Source organism: Armigeres subalbatus, chromosome 2, assembly GCF_024139115.2.
Source record: "Armigeres subalbatus isolate Guangzhou_Male chromosome 2, GZ_Asu_2, whole genome shotgun sequence".
In the NCBI taxonomy this organism is placed as follows: domain Eukaryota; kingdom Metazoa; phylum Arthropoda; class Insecta; order Diptera; family Culicidae; genus Armigeres; species Armigeres subalbatus.
In genome coordinates, this window is record NC_085140.1 from 332,710,502 (window position 1) to 332,724,597 (window position 14,096).

General features: G+C 36.5%; 2 protein-coding genes across 3 annotated transcripts in view; both read right to left on the reverse strand.

Annotated features, from left to right (window-relative positions):
* The window catches only part of LOC134212770 (protein Star), a 150,361-nt gene that overhangs the window by 135,426 nt on the left and 839 nt on the right, over positions 1–14,096 (reverse strand). The window lies entirely within an intron of this gene.
* Positions 2,812–4,165, reverse strand: LOC134209975 (uncharacterized). Its single transcript, XM_062685993.1, has 2 exons — positions 3,845–4,165; positions 2,812–3,779 (listed from the first exon to the last, which is right to left on the reverse strand). The coding sequence occupies exons 1-2, from the start codon at positions 4,163–4,165 to the stop codon at positions 2,997–2,999; spliced, it is 1,104 nt and encodes a 367-aa protein (XP_062541977.1). The 3' UTR covers positions 2,812–2,996.

Consider the following 14,096-nt stretch of genomic DNA (forward strand, 5'->3'; position numbering starts at 1 on the left):
AATGAAAATACTCCAGTGTATTTTCAGTGCGCACACTCCTGCGGCTCTGGCGTGCATTTTTTTTAGACAGATTAATATGATATTGGGGGCCCTCCGTTGCCGTGCCGTAAGACGCGCAGCTACAAAGCAAGACCATGCTGAGGGTGGCTGGGTTCGGTTCCCGGTGCCGGTCTAGGCAATTTTCGGATTGAAAATTGTCTCGACTTCCCTGGGCATAAAAGTATCATCGTGTTATCCTCATGATATACGAATGCAACAATAGTAACCTGGCATAGAAACCTCGCGGTTTATAACTGTGGAAGTGCTTAATGAACACTAAGCTGCGAAGCGGCTCTGTTCCAGTGTGGGGATGTAATGCCAATAAGAAGAAGAAGACATTTTTAATATTCAAATATCCCTCTTTTAGTTGCACTTAATAAATTAAAAATATATAAACTTTTAGATGGTGTAAAATCAAAGAGCAGAACTTCTTGCACAGAATGTAGGACAACACTGTTTGCCTTCCAATGTTTGATTACAAAATAAGTTACGCCAAAATCGCAAATCAGTCCTGGTTTGTAGATGCTTTTTTCGAGTAATTCTCATAATTCATTTCAAATATACAGCCTCGAGTTCTAGTGAAGTTATAATCAGATCTGCTATATTATAAAATTAACATATTCTTTTGGATTATAAATTTTATATAAATTTGAAAAAAAAATCCCGGCGACTTCATCAAATTCCCGGGGTTTTCCCGGCTTTTTCCCGGTGATTTCAAATTCCCGGCTCTACCGGAATCGCGGGTGAGTGGTCACCCTGCAATTACGCGTATTTGAAAAAATTTCCTAGAATAGGATATTAAAAACTTACCAGAAAAATCTATTCAACGTAATGCTACGTCCCGGCCGACAGCGCTATGTGTGCGATCACCCAAGCCTCGAAAGTAGTCCATCAGCTTCGATAACGGTGCACGGAGCAGGGCCTTCTGCTTTGCCTAGAGCTACCTTCACAAGGTCTTCGCCAGCTGCTCGCCTAAACCCATCTCGAAAAGACGGTCCTCTTCGGTAAAACACACAATACTGCAGCGCTGAATTTCGGCTTGGCGTGCAACAATCACATCCGGCAGCATCCAGATGGCCGCAAACTGCGCAGCAAACTTCCCAAGCTGCTTGGCGAACTTCTACGCATAAATAGCTAGCTCTCTCGTGGAAGTAAATATCAACGCACTAGCACCAATTGCCTTCCGTTTTAGTATCTCGAAAAGTTGAATCATAAATGCAAACCTGCAAATCGAGCCTGTTTTGGTCATTCCAAGCACATCCGAATCGTCAAATCAGCGGGATAGTTTTGCTCTGGATTGAAGTTGGCACTTAGTTTCCAATTCTGAGGATTGCCTTCAAGATCGGCTGCTCAGTTCCATGGCCTAAAATCCATCATTTTGCTTCTTACTCTATTTCCGTCGTCGTCGAAATCCAAAACCGACATTTTCAGTGAACAATCCATGGAAGATTCGGATTCGTTTAGATCCATTTCGATGATGGATATCACTTCAATTAAACGGATTAAAAACACTATTTTCACCAAACAAATCAAACTCGCGAATTAAACAAATCGGACCGCGTGAAAAATGTAAAATAACCGAGCGACTCTCCGCCTCTAACAAACATGGCGACCAAAAGCACCGATGTCGTTGATGTCAAGTCCGCAGTGTTGCGAGAAAATTATATTATCAATGGATACAATATTGTATCCATATTTGTGTAATTTTACACAACTTTGTTGGATCCTATGGGTTGCATCATTTTCTGTGTAATATTCGATGTTTTACTAATCTAATATTACGCAAATGCTACGTGAGGGAAATTGATTATTCTGCTTTTGTGTAATTTCCAAGCAATGTAAAATTACATCAAAGTGAATGTTTATATGCATTACAATTTTGGCATCGCATAGAAATTTTGGTACATCGCATAAATTACATCGATGCACATTACATTATTTTTGCTGTGTTCTGTTTCAGAAAGAGTAAATTGCATATCACAATTGAGTTTATATTATTGTTTTTTTTTTGTTTTAGATGTTTCCTTCTTTCTGGCCCATGAGAGTTTTCCAGAATTTGTTACTCGATCGTTTTTCGTCATTAAAGTGCTTAAGATAGTAAAACATAGGAAGAAACCATTTGCGGCCCAGAGTCATTGGTTAATTGTATTAAATGGGATTTGATATAACTATATATTATGTATCTATATGAACATGATTTTGCATTTCTTTTTAAAGATTTTCTCATCAATTGATTCGTCTTGGGATCAGCAAGTGAATGTGGCAAGAAAAGTTTAAAATTTTCAAAACGCAATATTAGGGTGAGTTATGAAGAACCCCATGAGATTGCACAAAAATTTATTTAGAATGCCACATAATCAACTCAGTAATCCCAAGCAATCACTTGTGACGAGCAAATCGGATTTGTTCGGGTTTGACGTTTGCCCACTTGTCTGATTCGCGATTCACCCACGTTGGGTAAGAATAATTAACATTAACATCTAAGGATCAATCACCACCCTTTTCAACTTTCATTCAAAATTGACAAAACATAAGAGCAAATTTCCCCTAAAATTCTTGATTGATAAATTAGTTAAATACATAATATAATAGCCTATTCAGATTATACTATTTATTGTAATAAAAATCGTCAAAAAGAGTAACCTGATGCCAATCCCCATACATTCAATTTTCTTGCTTCACTTCAATATTATAGGCTTTAAGGAAGATTAACATATGACGTAAGCTACTTTTGAGATTATTCGATCCCCACCTCTTTCTGTATTGTTTTTGTATACCTTGTACTGTACTAGCTTAAAATCGTGGACCCTCTTATCCCTCAAATTATGAATGTCATTTTTGAATGGCTCCTTATCACGAATTACTTATAATATCAATGAATATTTCTCTGAATTGAAAATAATTCAAACAGAAAAGGCATTTTATTTTTTACAATAAAAAAAATAACCAAACAAAAATTAAAACTTAATAGCGTCCATTTGCCACGGAACTGCTCCACTGGTCATGAAATAATCTGCATACCCATTTCGTATTCCTGCCGCTTCTCTGCTGTAGTTGTTACTGCCATGCATCTCCAGTCTTTCTGTAGCACTTGTTACTTGTCTCCAATATCCATACAAAATCTCTCCTGTATCGATGTCTTCGATATCTACTGATCCACGTGGAGTGTACGCCGATGGAGTAGTTTTTCGTAACCAATTGTGAAGAACTACTGCTGTTCTAACCAAACTTGTCACTTTTTCAGGCATCAAAGGAATCGGTCTTTCAAAAATTCGGAATTTGGCTACCAACAGCCCGAAAGCGTTTTCTGATACTCTTCGAGCTCTGCTTAATCTATAATTGAAAATCCGTTCTTTCAAGCTCATATCTCTTCTCGAATATGGTTTCATCAAAAAAGGTTTTAGCGGAAAAGCATCATCTCCAACAATAACACTACCAGGAGGATTTTTGAGCATATCGAGCTCTAAGTACTGCAACAGTAGGCTTTCTTGGAATAAACCACCATCGGAAATTCTTCCTTGGGCACCAACATCGATGTAGATGAAGCAATAATTCGCATCTACGAGTCCTAAAAGAATGATGCTGTAAGATCCTTTGTAGTTGTAATAATCTGAGCCGCCATCAGGAGGGTTCCTGATCAGTATGTGTTTGCCATCTAGCGCACCGATACATCCAGGAAAATTCCATTTAATTGCGAAGTCGTTCATTACACTTCTCCATTCTTCGGTAGATTTCGGTGCCTGTTATGGAGATGAAAATATATTCGTAGTAGCAATGTCGTTCTTTCTGTTTTATGTTTTATTACCTTGATGTACTCCTGAAGAACTTCGTATATCGCATCCAATGTCTCCAACAAAAAACAAGAGATAGAACATTTCGGCACTCTGTATAAAAATTCTAAACTCTTAAAGGAATCACCCGTGGCCAGATATCGCAGAACAACCTGCAATCGTATCGCGGGGCTGATAGCTATACGCATCATGGTATCCTGTTTTTGTATTTTCGGCGCCACCTTCACCAGCAGTTCTTCAAACTGACTGGCACTCATACGAAATAAGTTCTTGAAATCCAATGGGTCCTCCATCCGCAATTCGTTCACCAGATTTTGGGATGCTCCCAGCAACATCCTTCGTTCAATCCATGGTCTTACCCATACCCTCTTCTTTTTTTTCATTTCTTTTGTCAGATCATCAGCTAATTGTCCTGCCATTGCCGAAACAATTTCCAAAATTGCCACTCTCACTGTTGCGTTCCTGCAACTTGCCATTTTGAAACAAACTACTCAATTGATGTGCGTGATCTGAACTGAAATCAAAATGGATTGAAAAGAATGTAAACCACATCTTTCAATTGAGTTGAATTCAAGTGATATGAATTCAACTGAGTTGATCAATTCACTTGCCCTGTCAAAACGCAGCAATAGTATGGTGGGAGCGTAAAAGTGAACTTTAAAGTTCCGTTAAGGATGCTTTGAACTTGATGTGAACCATTGTGAACCAATTAGTTCGGTTAAGAGTAAATTTAAGTAAAGTCTGAACTTCTGGTTACTTGGGAAATCTTCTTAACTCAATTTAGAAAACGGGTGGATTCGTGGCGACAGCAGTCATGAAGCTTCCGGAAATACGAAATGGGCAACAGATTTGCGACAGACTGCCTTATTCCACAGCAGAAGTTCTGTTCCCATTGTTGGATCCGCCACATCACTCAATATTCTCCTGTTTCCACTTCCACTGAACAAGCTGGATTCGTGACCCGGCATTCATTCAATCTCGTATCGCCGGAGTGGCCAGTTGAAACAGAAACACCAATCAATGTCACGAATCTGAAAAATAATTTCATCCGTTATTATCAACAGATTTCCACTTTTTGCGAATAATTCTAACTAACTCACCTGCTGTACAGTCTCAGATTAGAAAAAGGCGCGTTTTCCTAAACATTTTTTTTATCGCACAGCAACTTGATGCATTTGCTTAAAGAATGTTATTTAAAAGCTCCGACGTCATCGTCACACTCCAAACAATTTAAATCGAATGGCGGAGTTTATTCTCTGATGCAAGCGGGACATAAGAGAGCATCTTAAAATCTTTTCAAAAGTGAATGATAATCATTGTAGGGCACGAACAATTTGCTTGTCATCCGTTTATGGAATATTTTTCTTATGCAGTACAGCAATACGAAAAGTGAATGAAAGTGCATAACAAAAAGGAAAATAAAATCAGCTGGAATACGGATGATCTTGTTATGATTATTCATAGATTAAGCATACAGTCGTATTCGTCATATGGAAACAGATGGATGCGATTTTCAAACGCCATGAATGACCAAACATTCATTTTGAAGATTGAGTTTGGGTTCAGTGTAGGTTTGTCCGTTGTCGTATCCAAGATGAATACAGTAGTAGGTGCTCCAACCTGCAAAATTTATGGAAGAGAAGACGGCGGGGGTGAAAAATTCATTTTCAGTGCAAAACGAAAACAAACCGGCTGGATCTTCCATACTAAAATCCAAGATGGCTGAATCGTGAATTTGGCAGATTGGAACACCTAGTGGTGTATTCATGTTGGTCGTATCTATGCCGCTAACCAGCATGGCATTCCAATAATTTGAGGAACGTGGGCATGCTGATATGACATGCTCCACCGATTCTACTTCAGACTTTACCTATGAATTCCGTATATGTAACCCACGAAGTCTGCAATTTCGAACCTATGCAAGAACTTTTCACTTTTCCAAAAAGAATAACCAAATTTTCTTCCGAAATAAGTTTCTGTATTTTTTATTTATATAAAATTTTGTGTTAAATTCACTACTGGATAAAAATATATTACCAATATTCATATTCTTTGTTTTCTCTAAACGCGCTTTACTATCATTTTTCATTAATATTTCAAATTTTGCACGGAATAATTGCATTTTGAACTTTTTTTTCGTTTCCTTGTTTTTTTTTTTCCCCCCCCCCCCCCCCTCGTACCTTCCAAGAGCCGTCGGACATAAAATAAATTTAATATTTGTATCGGCCACTGATATATTTAAGTAATTAAGCCAAATTAGTTGGAATTTGTATAATATGAGTTATTCAGTTTTATTTGTTTACTTGAAAACCCTAACAAAATTTCAATTTCATTATTGTTCTCCGAATCAAAAAATCGTCTAAATGAGCTCAACTATATTTGGATACTTCTATTGCAAAAATTAATTTGTTTAATGAATCACATGCTTTTCCAATAATTGTAACAGATGGCGCTAGTGAGTAGGAGTTATTATTAATTTGTTCTCTTTTTGAAGAAAATTAGTTTTGGATAAATATTTTCTTGTATAAAATTTGGATCTAAAAAGAACCGATTAGCCTTCGATAATGCTCAATAGCCTTGTGGAGTTGGCTCTCCAGTTAGCCTTGCGAACAAAGGCGTAGGATCGTCAATACGGAGATGGGGAGTTTGATTCTTGGTCCGGTTTAGGATATTTTAGGGTGGGAAACTTTCTCGACTCCGTGGGCATACTCAAGTATCACATTATTGCACATATATCAATCACAAATCGGCATGCTAAATGCTAATTGCATTAAATCAGTTTTAACGATATGAAGTAGCATTTATTTAATTGTAAAACAGCGCTAATCTAAATCAGCATTACGAATGCAGCAATGCATTACTCATGCTTTATTTCACCATGTCAAAGCTGGGTGTTGCGGATAGAGTCCCTTTTTTGCTCTCAAGTGAGTAAAGGGATATTTTGAAATCACTCCCATAAGCAATATTATTTTGCAGTCACTTATCTGTCAAACATTTCCCGCTATTCGAATTTCTGTTTCCATGCTGCATGTCGAGCGATCACCATCCTTAATGCCGCCTTCAAAGTGATATCCCAGATCATCTTCCGTCGTCTGTCACCATTAGTGAATGAGTTCGTGGGAAGTTATCAAGCCGGCTTCGTTGACGGCCGCTCGACAACGGACCAGATCTTTACTGTACGGCAAATCCTTCAAAAATGCCGTCCAGTACCAGGTCCCAACGCATCATCTGTTCATTAATTTCAAGGCGGCATACGACAGTACAGACCGCGTAGAGCTATGGAAAATTATGGACGAGAACAGCTTCCCTGGGAAGCTTACCAGACTGATCAAAGCAACGGTGGATGGTGTGCAAAACTGTGTGAAGATTTCGGGCGAACACTCCAGTTCGTTCGAATCACGCCGGGGACGAATCGCTTCCGATCCGGCAGGTACGAGACGGCGTGGAGCGCAGCGAGCGAGATGGACAGACCAGGTGCAAAATGACTTGGCGAGCGTGGGGCGTATTCGAGGATGGAGAGATGCGGCCTCGAACCGTGTATTGTGGCGTCAAATTGTTGATTCAGTGTTATCTGTTTAAATGTAGACTAAATAAATGAATGAATGAATGTTCCATCTGAACATCAGCAAGCCGATATTATGACTAAGAGTCTACACGGAGAAAAAATGTGGTAGAATCAACCTGATTCTGCTTCAAATCAAAAATATTTTTGCATTGATTTCTGAATAACAAAATTTTTGGTTGATACACCTCAAATAGGGTTGAATCAACCATACGCGATAGTTGATTCAACTATCGGATATATGTGTTTCAACCATGCTTCTCAGCTGTCACTGTCAAATATTACATCAGAAAACAACAATATTTCTCGGGTACTTATTCAAAAGGACGTATGTGATTTTGTAAACAAAGATTCAAACGTCGATTTGTCCAATCTGATAGCACTCCCACGAAAAACATCACCACAGACAGGTAGGGGAAGCCTTCGGCTACCTCTTGGTGGCGTCGGTTTGCGTGGGAGTGCCATCAGATTGGACAAATCGACGTTTGAATCTTTATTTACGAAATCACATACGTCCTTTTGAATAAGTACCCGAGATTTATGGTTGTTTTTACTTTCGAAAATGCTACGAAACTACTCTATCGACACCACGATGACATCAACAAAATAAGAAAATGTGACAGAAGCAGAATCGAACTATTTTCAAGGGGATATAGTGTAGGTGCTCTTATATTATAACCTGAGACGAGACCGGCAAAGACAGCTTCTTTTTCCTTGTTTTGACACTTGTTCTTCTTTTTATCACAGTTGATTATCGAGTTTCAACTGTTTCCTTGACTGTTTCACCTAAGCCCCGGGTGGACTCTTCTGAGCACAATAAAAGTGTATACAATTCACGAATTAGTAAATTCATTTTCATAAGCATTTTTATACCGGGAACAAAACACAAGTTTCTAACTGATTATTAATAAGCTAAACGGATGATTTGGAATACTCGTTTAAGTGAAAAAGTCTTCGTAAAACAAAATTCATGCGGAATATTTTATTTGTGATACCAATACTTTCACACAAAAAGCTGCTGGCTGCACCTGACAGTTCGTGACAGCAGTTGACTGGCAGCAGCTGAAGTTACATTTTTTCCTCTTTGCAAGTCCTGTCCCAGATTATAACCAGTTTTTTTTTTTTTTTGTTTGTCGCTTGAAAAATCGTTATAATACATATAAATCAAGATTAGAATACAAATACATATTTTCCAAATGTGTGCCTAAAATAGTTTCTCTGGTTCCATCTCCTGTTCCTAAGCATGTTCTTGAACACGAATATTGATGGATTTTTATAATATTTCATATTGTACAATATTGTTTCCGTTACCAGCCATAAGACTTTTTTCATGTCTTTTCTGTTATTCGCTATGTGAGTCCCTATAATTTGAGTAGCACAGGTCATATTAATTTTCATCTGGCTTTTAATTATTTGTTCAATCCAATTCCATAGTCCTTTAGAATATGAACATTCTTTGATCCTATGCAGATTCGTATCGATTTTGTTACATATGTCGCAAATATTTTCCGTTCGACCCCTGACTTTATGTTTGCTAAGTTTTTCTTTGTTAGCATAAATATCATTTAAGATTAGATATAACATTGATTTTGCGTCTGAGCTAAGGAAGTTCTTGCTAAAATTTTCCCAAACGGTAAGCCAATCGTAGTTTGGAAATTTCAATTCAATTTTTGGAACATATTGGTCCTTGACTAACAATGAATCGTATATCAAAGCAACCGTATTCAAATAATCGATGGATTTGTATTGCATAGCGATGTTAATCCATTCGTTGGTATTCCGGGACAGTTTATGTGTGTACACACTTAAAATAAATCGCCGACTTCGGTAAAATTTTACCGAAATCTCAACCGCTGAACTGTTCGGTAAATCATTTTACTGATTTTCGGTGATTTTGACAGTTGAGCAATGGAAAAAATTACAAAAAATCTGTAAATTAATTTACCGAACAGTTCAGCGGTTGAGATTTCGGTAAAATTTACCGAATACGGTATAATGAGTTAAGTGTGTATGGACAATTCAGCATAAAATGCATAGTTTCTTTTAACGTCGAGTTTGATCCGTACAAAATTTGTTTTATAAACAAGGCTTTTAACTTTTCCTCTACATTTACCAATGTTAAACCACCTTTCTCGAAGGGTAAGAAAAGTTGTCTTGCATCTACTTTAAAAATCTGAGAACCCCAGAAGTAACGAATAACTAGTTTTTTAATTCTTCTATATGGATTCAGTCCAGTGCTAAAATTTGTCCTACATACCAGAGTTTACTTAATATAAAGGTATTGATAATCCAAACTTTCTGAATAATATTTAGATTTCTAATCCCTATCGATCCCAAAGCACATTTGCATCGGGTTATCAAAGTTCTGTAATTATTATCTGTCATTTCCTTCCAATTTTGTTCGAATATAACGCCTAATATTTTTAACTGCCTTTCCTCTTTAATTTTCTGTGGTCCTATCATAATATTATTAATTCTTAGAAATCTCGATTTTTTTAGATTCAATTTGATACCGAACGTTGTTCCATATTCATCTGCTATTTTTAAGACTGTATCGAATTCTAAATCTGTTCTTATAATAATCGTAACATCATCTGCGTATGCAATTATTTCAATGAATTCACTGTCAATAAGAATTCCAGTTATTGACTGTGATAGACTTGTCTAATGAACGGTTCTAGATATAAAACAAATAATAGCATAGATAAGGGACAGCCTTGTCTAACTGATTTTTCAACCTTGAAGCTGTTTGTTAGATGTCCATTGAATAATACCCTCGACGAAGCATTTCGATATAAATTTTTTATGCAATTCACTAACTGATGGGATATTGTACGCTTCTAACACTTGCCATAGTCTGTTGTGATTTACATTATCAAATGCTTTTTCCATATTTAAACTAAAAATTGCTGTCTTGAATCTTTTCGACCCATTTCCTTTAGCTACTATAGTTCTCAACTTATCAAGACTTTCAATACAAGACTTGCTGGCGACGCATGATGTTTGTCCTTGCTCTATCACTTTTCCTAAAACCTTTTGAATGCGATTGGCAATAATTTTAGTGAAAATTTTGTAATCGCAGTTCAAAAGGCTAATAGGTCGATAGCCTGAGATGTTTTTAGAACAACCCGATTTTGGAATCAATGTTATATACCCTTCGCAAAATCCAGAAGGGGGAATAACATCGCCATGCAATAATTCATTGAAAAGTTTCAGCATGTCAGTTTTTAGCAAATCAAAATGTTTCACATAGAATTCATAGTTTATGCCATCAGGCCACGTTTTTTTCTTCCTACAGCTTAGAACAACTTGTTTTAGCTCATCTTCGTGAATATCCTGTATCAAACTATTGGAATCTGGTTCTCCTAGCTTCTTAGTTATGTACTCAAGAGACTCACAATGATCTTCATCAATGTTTTGCTTGGCGATATTTTTTAAAATTGTTGGAAAATATACATTTTTAAATCATTTGTACCACTAATGGTCATCTTACCATCATACATTTCCGTTATCGTTTTGCTTTTTGAACTTTTATGACGAGCTATGATTTGATAGATGTTTACTTTTTCTTCATTCAAGACACTATTAGCAGATAGCTTCACTTCCATGTGCTTCATTTTTTCGTTTTCAATTTTGAATATTAGAGCTTTAGTAAAATTCATTTCAATGCTTACGTCTTTATTCTCATTCTGTTGATTTGACAGTTCTATCAATGTCCTATAAAATTCAGATTTCCTGACAGCTATGTCACGATTAAAATTAATACTTTTTTCTTTTATAAAACTATCTAACTTTTGATTTAAAGTGATTTGTCCACCAATGGTAAAAGTTGTTTCCGTAAGCTAGTCTATGCTGCAATTCTTCATATTCAAAGCAGAACTCATTTTCAATGATATCGTCGTTTATGAAGGCTGTATTGATTTTCCAATAACCTTTACCATAATGCTTACCTAAGTGATCCTTATCTATGTTAATTTTCATCGAAATTGCTCTGTGATCTGAGAATGGTACGCTAGTTGTTTCAAATGAAAGGACAGAATCTAATAATTTTGTAGACGCATAAAACCTATCAATTCGAGAGGCAGAAGATCCTCTGAAAAATGAAAATTGAGCAGACTGTCCTTTAATTGTTCTTTCTACATCTTTTAAATCTAACTTTGTTACTAATGTTTTCAAACTATAACAGTAATTTTTTGAGGTTCCCTTAGAGTCATTTGCATCTAAGATGCAGTTGAAGTCGCCACCGACTATGTGATATTTAACGTCCGACTTATTGAAATGGATTGCAATTTCTTCTGAATAAAGCTTGTCCCTCTCCTTTTTATACTGATAGCCAGCTTGCCCATACACATTTATGTAATTGATATTGTTGATTTTTACAGAAATTATCCTACCACTAGGGTCACAGGTTACATCACTGTAATTTAATCCTCTTCTTATTAATACTGCTGTTCCTTGACTGCTCCCTATGTTGACGATCGCAAAGTGTGACTGAATAAACGAAAAGTTTCGGAAAGATACTTCCTGACAAAATACTATATCTGCAACAGTTGACAGTTCATGTTATGTTGTTTTCTGTAGTGATCAGAGACCCTTGAAATAATAGACGAATCCAAGTATTACGCATTGCAAGAAAAATTTGGATTCCAGGGAAATTCTAGCGCGCTCACCAGTAAATCTCCCACCCAAATCATCATAGTCGTCCATGATATCACATGCTTGTGTGTCCAAAATATTCTGTCATTGAAAGGTATTTTATGGCGAATTTAAATAATAACATCAGTATGAATTCTATTTGAATTGAAAAGCTCTGAAGCTAGTGCTGAAGTTTCTTATATATCTCATTTTCATTCACCGATATCCGTACGGCAGATTTTCCTGATGCTCAGATACAGAAAAAAATCTTTGTTATTTTAGCTGCGGTTTACAAAAAATGGAAGGACAGAAATTGTTTGAAGAGCGAGGGGTTTTGAAAGGGAAAATGTTGACGCCCTATTGCATATCTCCACGAAATTGACATTTCGGTATGTTCCCCAAAAAATTGCAAATCATGTAGTCACAAAACGTCGACAGCCAGTGTTCAGAATCTTTTACGAAGTGGACACATTTTTTGTTAAAAATATTGAAAATATAAGTTTAAACATGTTCGTTTTATTTTCCATAAAACACTTTTTCAAATATCTTGATGGGCTCACTTGCCCATTTGTTGCCCTGAAGTCTGTACTCTATTTTATCCACATCGAAAAGCGTTGGGCGGTGTTAATCTTATTGGAAGTTGATAATAAAAATGTATAGAAGCATATCGAATATTCAAAACGATATTAGCGTTATTTATGATTATGAACTATTAAACCCACCCAGTTCTTACAATGTTTCATACGCATTCGTTATCCGATGATATTATGAGCATCTTCACTGCATCAATAGGCACTGGAGGTCCCAAGCAATAATGGATAACTTTCGCATTGAATAGCAAGATTAACTTGGCCCATACCGGACAATCCAAATAATGATTTTATTGCGTTTAGAAATTTATCAATTTAAGTTAATAATTTATAGACTATACGAAAAGGTACAATCTAATAATAAATGCAAAACACAGCTTACTGTCAACAAGCAAAAACATGAATTATTCAATGCTTACTATGTAACATTTCCTCTATGCGGAGATAGCTGACTGCGCGTTATTTCCGCGGATCAATCCAAATTTTTCTTTTTCTCCGTAATAAAATTAAGAAGAAGACACACGACGGTGTTAACTTTGACAGATCCTACAGCGCAGCATAGGAAGATCATTTTAAAATGCTTGTAATAAATTCTAGACAAATTGTAATTAAAATCTGATTGATGTACGATACGGAAAAAGTTCTAAAGTACTTATTTAGAAGCTTATCTCATTTTGTTTGTATATTTTTCAAAAATGTATCCATCATAAACTTCGGAACTTTTTCATACATCAATCAGATTTTAATTAAAATTTCTCTAGAATTTATTATAAGCATTTTAAAATGATCTTCCTATGCTGCGCTGTAGGATCTGTCAAAGTTAAAACCCGTCGTGTGTCTTCTTCTTATTTTTACTTGGATTCGTCTATAAGATCGCATGTTTTAGTTTGTTCCGTAATTTTGTATTTTATTCCGGTTTAACATGGTGGACCATCCGAAAACCATTTGATTTCATCGAGAAGCAAAGGCCACGATAGATCGGATAAGATTCAGAAGAGCCAAGTACGAGTACCGTCAACGGTATTCGGCTCAATACAAGAAAGTTAAACGTCGCCTCCGAAGCTCCACCATTGCAGGAGATTGAAGCAACCAAGATGGTCAAAGCTGACCCCATTTTATCCATACAAATGATGCATCAAATATTCTGTAATATTCGGAAAACCGCGACTTTTACGGCCGACTGGATGAAGGGCGTCATAAAAGTCCAAAAAGGGTATTTGACTGCGTGGGACGATTGGCGGGACATCATGTTACTGAGCATTGAAAAAATTCTGGTTTTACTGTACGATCCTGATGAGAAATCAATCAACATATTATAGCATAATCTATCTTCTATATAATAAAAATCAAATGGTCTGTGTTCGTACCCGCATAACTCGAAAACAGCTGGACGGATTTTCTTTATTCCTTCAGGAGATATGTTTGTTATCCTCTCCGACAAGTTTATATGATATTTCCTTATGCGAAAATCACGGTTAG

Coding starts and splice junctions, on each gene's coding strand:
- LOC134209975 (XM_062685993.1), bottom strand. CDS start 4,165: ATGTTGCTGGGAGCATCCCAAAATCTGGTGAACGAATTGCGGATGGAG. Junction 3,780..3,844: donor TTCTTCAGGAGTACATCAAG/GTAATAAAACAT, acceptor TCTCCATAACAG/GCACCGAAATCTACCGAAGA.